The 8,306-nt window shown below is 42.0% G+C and overlaps 1 protein-coding gene across 1 annotated transcript in view; it reads right to left on the bottom strand.

Moving 5' to 3' along the window:
• Positions 1-4,743: 4,743 nt before the first annotated feature.
• UBTD2 (ubiquitin domain containing 2) overlaps positions 4,744-8,306 on the bottom strand; it is a 5,250-nt gene continuing 1,687 nt past the window's right edge. The window contains exon 2 of the mRNA XM_015428300.1: positions 4,744-5,349. Within this exon, the coding sequence (XP_015283786.1) occupies positions 4,955-5,349 (395 nt within the window). The 3' untranslated portion in view covers positions 4,744-4,954. The remainder of the gene's footprint in view (positions 5,350-8,306) is intronic.

The following is an 8,306-nucleotide window of genomic DNA, read 5'->3' as shown; positions in this document are numbered from 1 at the left end:
ATGCATAACAGTTAAACAACAGGACAGAGGCCAGTTAAGAGATTAATATGTCAATGATTGCAATACTAAAATGGTTTCTTAAAACTGCACTAACCTAGTAGGTATGGTTTTTTAATTGTTATGTTTCCCCTAACAAGCAATGGACTTAATATGCAAGGCCATTATCCTAATCCTGTTAGTTACATTTCTTATTTTGTTACATCAAACATTGTCACCCAACTAAATTCATTGCTTTGTCACATAAATCTGAGTCTTGGTGGATTTTTTTTATACGGACCATGGAACTAAAATATTTTAAAAAGCAGGGGTATTATCTTTGCCCACCAATATGCTTCAAAGCCCAGTTTATCACACTGGGATTTCACATGACATCATTTACCAATAATAGCTTTATAGAAATTGGGGAAAATATAATAACCAATTAAAGTATAAGTTCCCTTAAACTCAACTGTTCATCCTTAAGCAATTGGTAGTAGGGTAGACCGTGTGAGCCTCATGCTACAAACCTGCACTGGACCAAAACTCGTTACATTTCTTTTTAAAAACAAGCTGGAGGACAGTAAGCATAATTCTTTTTTATTAACAATGTAGCATAACCACCACCAGTGTTCCCTCTAAGCTGAGTTAGTGTGAGCTAGCTCATCGTTTCTTAGCCTCCGACTCAAATATATTTGTCTTAGCTCAGGAAGGAAGGCTCCAGAGCAAACTAATTTATGCAGTAGCCAAATCGCTCGCTCACACCTTTAATGCCAGTAGCTCACAAAGTAGTATTTTTGCTCACAGGTCTCCATAACTTAGAGGGAACATTGACCACAACTACTGTCCATTTGCCTTTCAAGCTATTCCAGGACAAGCCAATGACAGGGAGTCTATTACTTCTGGGTCATGTGCTGGTGAAACCTCTGCAATAGCAGGCATGAAAACCAAATCTCTTTGCTAACAGACCTACCACTTCCATGAGCTTCTAGAAAGAATTCACTACCATGGGGCTGACTGTGGATTAGGAGTGGTACACAAATCTGTTGTAGATGTCATGAAAACTGTTCAGTTACTACTTGTACTTGAGAGCTTAAAGTGTTCTGCCTTCATAGTACATTATCTTCACTCAATCAGCCTGGGAGTACAGGTTCTAGACTAGGATGGTCAGTCCCCATCACCAAACAGGGTGATCTGGTAGTGAAACAGGAACCAGTCTAAGTACAGATGATCAATTGGAGATGCACTTCAGTGCTTGCTTGAATTGCTCTTCCCTTAAAATAAGAAATGAAATTGCCTGGGGTTAGAGATTGATCAATGAAACTAACAGCTTAACTTCCTTATTTTAAATACCAGTTCAAAGGACTGAAGGGAATACATGCCTTATATCACATCATTAGTCAAAGGTTATTCATTATCTCCAATCAAGTATATCCCTTAAAACCAGCTCCTCCTGGAGCGGGAAAGAACAAACTCTAGCAATGGCTCCTATTTTGTTCTGAGATACATGCAGTTCATGATTCCTGAGGAATTACTTCTGTTCAGACACAGTGAGTTTGAAAGGGTGAAGAACAACAATCCTTGAGTGCAAAAGGGAGGTATATATCTGCTTACCACTCACACAGATTTATGCACAAGTTTAAAAATGGTCCTACATTACTGCCAGAATCTTTGCAGCTATTTTCACTAGAGGAATAGTCAACATTTCCTTCCAAAAGTACTCCAATTTAATTGAAAGGATGGGAGTGAGGCTCCTTGGGTTTTTTTTCAGGACAGCAATATCTGGCTATTTGCATATCATTACCTTCAAAACTGCCATCCAAAACATTTTTATTCCTTCACACACCTTGATCTGTACATATTTATGAAAGAAAAGAATGTGAATAATTGGTGAAAGAGTACAGTAGGATTTTTTAAAAGAATCAAATTCTATCCTGTGGGGTTTTCATTGCATTAATGAAGAGGGGTTGGAGTGTGTCTCTGTGTGGGATGGAAAGATGTTTAAATATCTTCTTGTAATTGTTATCTGAGAACACTTAGATTCCTGCAGAGCATTTTACAAAATGTTTACCAAATCATTAAAATGTTAGGTGGAAAACTGTACCATCAAGCAACATGATTTAGAAACAAACAACAAGATTTAGAAAAATCTTGGAAAACACGTTCTAAAAAGGACAGCAGAAATTACATTAGCCAACTCATAGCTTGGCTCACTCTTTAACGGCTATAACAGTTTTGTCTCTTTTCATAATTCTCTTGAAAAAAATTAAAGAACAACAGGCATGTACTTTATTTTGCGAGGCATGTTTCTGGTATGTAAAGGCCATGGCTTACACACAATATAGCAACACTGGTATTTAGAAAGGCAAAGGAACTGTATTAGACATCATTGGTATGGGTGAAAACCCAGGAAACATACTAAGCTTTTAAAGTTTGTGTGCAGCAATCCAGTTTGCTTAAAATTCTGCATGTGGGATGAGCTAGGAGAGATTCACAGTTAGACTTTGCTTATATATTCCAATTTTATAGCAACAATTTTAACATACATCTTTAATGACAGATCCAGGATCTGCATTTTTTTGTCTTCATTAATGAACTGTTGGCTTTAAATAGTAGTGTAAGTTATTATGGTACCTGGAAAAGTGAGGAACTTAGTTAATGCCTAAAACACAGATCCTCTTTTGCTCTGCATTACTGCCAGGCATTGTCATGAGCATCTGCATATCAAATACACTGAGAGGACCAGGAAGAAATTGACTGTGCCCAAAAGAGTGCTGTGTTTGTGATACACAATGATACATTCATGTCTGCAGGGCATGTAGTTCCAAATATGAACTCAGATCCCCTAAAAACCAAAGGATAAAGACTACCATGTCTCCCTTTAAAAACCTGTAGTTTTTTCTACACTGAAATTCCTATGATCTTGAAAGTTTCAGTTCATTGGTTCAGTAGTTCCTACCTGTCACAGCAAAATAACCCAAGTAAGGCTAAGTTAGTATGTAGGACACTTAAGTAGTGTAGCTCTTTCCAACACAAAGAGTAAATGTCCACCCTAGATTGCACTGTCAGTGGACCAAAGTCCATGCTTTTCAAGTCAATGTAGTAAGATAAAAATGAAAAAGAGCACCACATGCAAACAGACAAATAGATTTGGTGCTTAGCAAAAAAAAAGTAGTTAGTGAAAGATATCTGAAAACTTAACAGCACTGCTAACATGTCCACATCAAAACACAACAGAACAAATGACCTCACAGAAGTTCTGAGAAGCCACAAAAACTTTTTAAAAAGGGGCAATCTGCTTTAAGATTGATTCGTTCAGTGTTAACTATCCAAATGTAACTGCATATCTATCTATTAAAGACCCTTACCAATTTCCCCCAAAGTGCTTTCACATTTTAAAGGGAGAATACTCAATGATACTGCTACAGTCACTGTCTGAGACTAGTGATAAATGAAAGATAGGACATTTTGAAATCTACTAACTAGAAAAAGAGACCAACCCGTTCAGATACATAGGTGGTCTACACACTGTCAGACACATGCATGTGAAAAAGCATAACTGAAACAATGAAAGGAAAGTTCAAGGGCACCTGAACTTTACTCTCCTATGGAAAAGTTCCTTGGATGCGAACCATTTTTCATGAACCAATAAAATTCACTTATTTCTATAAGCTTCCCGCCTCTAGCAGGATTCCAAAATCCCTAGGGATCTGGGGAAAGTGTTTATGCAGCAGCACAATGCATATTTCTCAAAACATATTCCAACATCTAGTGGCCTAATGTAAAGTTTGAGTGATTAGACTGATCTAGGAACTATGGTATCCATACCTGCCAAGAAGTCTTCATCCTTCTTTCAATTTCTCCAGAAAGGCCAAGGTTTGTATATAGAACTACTGAACAAAATTATACATTTCACTCCCAATTATAGGAGCGAATATGAAACTTAGTGGGAAGAACGATATCAAAAAGATGTTGATCAGAAAGCTGCACACCTTATCTTGTGTATGACTTGAAGTTCCTGTGCTTTTCTCTTTTGTTTTCACAGATATTGCTATGAATCAAGGAGATTTACAATTACTGTTTTGATGAACGTATTAGTGACTAGTATACAAAATAACAGCTGCTGTGTGTCCTTTTTTGCAGGTGCTCACCCAATAAATAGCTTTTCAACTAGACCCAGCAATGTACAATAATTTGGTAAGCCCATTTTCTGGAGCCAGTAAATAATAGAAGTTTCCTTGTAGCCCCTAATGTTTCATTCCATGAGCCATCCTGTAAAATATATGCATGTACTAAATTATTGCCTGATTTTTTCAGAAGGCAGTATTTACCATGTACTAAAGCAAATGACTATTTGTTGATAAGCTGGAATGTACCAAACCTGGTATAAAAGTCTACATTAGGGATCAAACACGCCATTATATATTCAAAAAGTCTGTCTCAGGACCAGGGCCCTTTATCACCCTCTTTCAGTAGTAGCCTCATTGAGCAAGTAAGTGAAACCAGAAGAGAAACAAACTTACAAATATTACAGCATATTAGATCTATCAGAACAGCTACACCGATCGGCTGAACTGTAAGCATTGTTGATTTCATGAAATACTTCAATTTGGTTTAATCCTTTTAAAAGTGCTTTCTATTTTCATGGATCAATACTTCACTTACAGTTCAAAAGCATTGTTTGCAACTCTATCATGTTTAAACTACAAGCTCCCTCATGCACACACATTTTCCCTTTAATTTTGTTAGGAGTTTCTTACTGTGGTGTTGAACATTAAAACTGGACAAACTCTTTGGGGTAGTTTCTAGACTGTGTGTGTGTCCGTCCCCTAAAGCTCCATCACAGATGGAATTTTTGCTGGTCATTGCTTGGAACCAATTAATTAACAGGATAGAAGGAGGGGGCAGGGGAAGAGTGAAAAAAGTTCTCACATGATAAAAACAGTGAGAGGAAGAAAGGAGAGACAAACAGGCAAAGTCAATTTTCCACTGGGGTGGGGTTTACGGGCTGGCTCACAATGACTTGCACCACATAGTCCCTTGGTATTTTGAGTTCCTCCAGTTTCATTTTGTCTGCCAATGGCCTGCCTGAAAAAAACCACCGCTGACTGCTGGGCTCCACACCCTCCACTGTGTGCAGTCTTCTTTTCATGTGATACACAGTGTCCATACTGCGGACTACAAGTTTGAGGTCTTTGCCTGTGGAAAGGCGTAAGCGAAGCTGGCATTCATGGCCAGAGTTGGGTGGTGGGTCAGGAATATCCAGAGTCTCTAGGTCACCCTTCTCTTCAATCATGTTGATAGGTGGGGCCAGGCAGTAGACAGGAAGCTGGTATCTGTTTCCCAGTTCGTCATAGCACTCTGTAAGTGCACCTTTAAAAGAAAAGAAACCAGGGTAAGTGACACAGTTTGATTAAAGTCATTTATTTTTCTTGAAGTGTTGAATCTAATTCAGAATGGGTTATCCTGGGGCTCCAGTACAGCTTAACCACTAGCTTCCACTCACCAACCTCCAGCTCCAAAACTTTACATTTTATTATCATCAGTGGGAAGGTAACAGCGTTCCGTGCGCCTTGGTGTTTAGTCATGCCGGCCACATGACCACGGAAATGTCTTCAGACAGCGCTGGCTCTTTGGCTTTGAAACAGAGATGAGCACCGCAACCCTAGAGTCGGATTCGACGGGCTTTCGAGCAAGGGAACCTTTACCTTTATCATGGCCTAAAACCAGTTTTGGGAATGAAAGGACAGGAAAAAAACAAACTTAACATAGAGAAATTATGCATAACATATGAAAATAATTGCAAAGATTTTCTTTTCAACTGTTCTTTCCATGTAAGAGTAGTTAGCAAAATCCAGGTATATACCATAATCTTACCTTAAACCCTCCTTATATGTTCTTCTGAAGTGCTGAGAATGTGTTTATATTCACAAAAAACATTTGGAAATTTCAAAAGGCACAAGGGGTGGCCCGCGATACTCGCGGGGGGGGAGAGAAGAGCTCCGTCTCCTCTCCCCCCCGCTCGTTCTCCCCCAGGCGGCGGCGGCGAGGCCGGTCCCCCCCCGCCCGGCTCCGAGGTGGAGAGGCCTGTCCTCCCCCCCTTTAGAGGCGGCGGCAACGAAGCCGGTCCTCCCCGCCCGCCCTGCCTGCCTGCCGGAGAGGAGGCGGCGGTGGCGAGGCCGGTCTTCGCCCGCCCGGCAGCCTGGCCTGCCTGCCTGCCTGCCAGCCGGCTCCCAAAAGGCGGCGGCAGCGGCAGTGGTGAGGCCAGTCCTTCCCCGCCCTCCCCCTCGCCCGCGTGTCTGCCTGCCCGGGCGGCAGGCCGGCCGGCTCCAAAGAGGAGGAGGAGGAGGAGGAGGAGGCGGCGGCGGCGAGGACGGTTCTTCCTCTCCCTCCCTCCCTGCCTGCCTCCCTGCTTCCCTGCTGCCTGTGTGCCTGCCTGCCTGTCTCCCTTCCCCCGCATGGAAGCCCGGTAGGTCGCAGAGCGTCTTCTGCACACGCGCAGGAGACGCTCTTGCACTTTCGGGGGGATTTAAACATCCCCCCGAAATTTTTTTCAACTTTTTTTATTTTTGTGCACATGTGGGGACTGGCCCACATGTGCACAAACCTCCCCCAGCCCCCCAGCTGCCCCCGGAGCGCTAATTTAGTTATCCGCACTCCGGGGGCAAGTTGGGAATTAGATATATAGATGTCATTACCTCCAACAGTAAAGGCATGTTAATCTCCCAGGAATTCGAAAGCTAGCAGATGAACACAGAGAAAGCTTCCCTCAGCTGCCTTTGAGTCTTTTAGAACTCATATGATACACAAATCAAGGTGATAGTATGTCAGGTATCACCAGAAGACAAAACATTACTATATAATGCATTTAGAAGAGAAATGAGTACATTATCTGGTGTTTCCCTATGCTAAATGGTTTAACAGTAGCATCTTCTCTAAGTGGCCAAAAGAATTAGCTCTTCCTAAGGTTCCACAATGTATGCTGACATGGCCTTATTCAGTTCTTGCCCTCCTACTTTGGAACTGACTCACAGAGGAGATGAGAAAGGCCCCCACCACACTGAGCTTCCAGAGTGAGTGCAAAATGGAATTATTTAGGAGGGTGTTTGGGGTCAGTTGATTAGTGGTCTTGGGTCAAGCAAATGTTTGAGGGAGATTCTGAAATATTTATCAGGGGCACTATATACAGGCTTTATTTGCTGGCTTTTGTTTGAATGTCTTTAGTGCTCTGTTGATTTAGTCATTTCATACAGCATCTTTCTCGATACTACAGTGAATTTTCATATTCATGCCCCTAGGTGGGGTACATTCACTTGAATGATAAACAAGCCTTTTCTATTTTGTGCAAGCGTGTACACACAAACACTTCTTCAGGAGCTTGGCACACACTGCTCTAACAGTTTATCATTAGAAACTATGGATTTTAAAAAATTTTATACCTTATTTAATGCAGCCAGCATAACTGGCCAAAACAAACAAACAAAACAAATTGGGTTCAACAGGTTGAGCCCAGGTATACTTTAAGCATAGAACCTTTCTTCATCTCAGCAAACTTCCGGATGGAGGAAGAGCCTCTTCCTCTAGAGGAAGGCTCCACGTTTAGGTGAGCAGAGTAGTAGAATCCAAATCACTATATTTCATTTTTCTTGCTTCACTAAGGGTATCACAAGTGACATTGCTGGCTTTGGTATTAGCCGTAACAAGTGGAGACCCGCAAGAAACTTGCGGAATGGTTATCCTGTTCCTCACACCTTTGCTTCCTCCTGTCTCCCTCTACCTCTCTCACACTTTTTCTTTTTCTCCTCTAGCTATGGCATTATACTGATCTGTAGTTCCTTCCCTCCTCCAATCCCACCCTCCCCAGGCTCCACCCCACAAATGTCCAGGAATTTCCCAACCTGGAGTTGGCAACACAATTTCCTTCCCACCCAACAGCCAACCTACCTTTATCTGCCGCTCTGTCTGCAACTTTCCATTTCCACACCCCTCCCCCGCAGCCTCTACCTAGGAAAATTACTGTTTTTCTCCACAATGGGGACCAAAACAGCTTACATTATTCTCTCCTACTTTTAATCTGCACAACAACCCAGCTTTCATAGGGTGGCTCCTGATGCAGTAGCAAGCAGCTGGGCCTACTTGAGTCATGCAAATCAGGTGGTATCAAGTCACCCAGAGGGTGCTGCCGAGGGATGCCAGCCTCCAGGTGGGACCTGGGGATCCCCTGTAATTCCTGCTCATTTCCAGACTACAGAGATAACTTTCCATGGAGAAAATGGATGCTTTGGAGGGTGGACTCTGTGACATTGTACCCCACTGAGGTCCCTGTCCTC

The sequence above is a fragment of the Gekko japonicus genome, unplaced genomic scaffold, assembly GCF_001447785.1.
Source record: "Gekko japonicus isolate JY-2015 unplaced genomic scaffold, Gekko_japonicus_V1.1 scaffold3050, whole genome shotgun sequence".
NCBI classification, from domain to species: Eukaryota; Metazoa; Chordata; class Lepidosauria; order Squamata; family Gekkonidae; genus Gekko; species Gekko japonicus.
The sequence above is the reverse complement of the archived record's forward strand: the minus strand, read 5'-3'. Positions and strand labels throughout refer to the sequence as shown.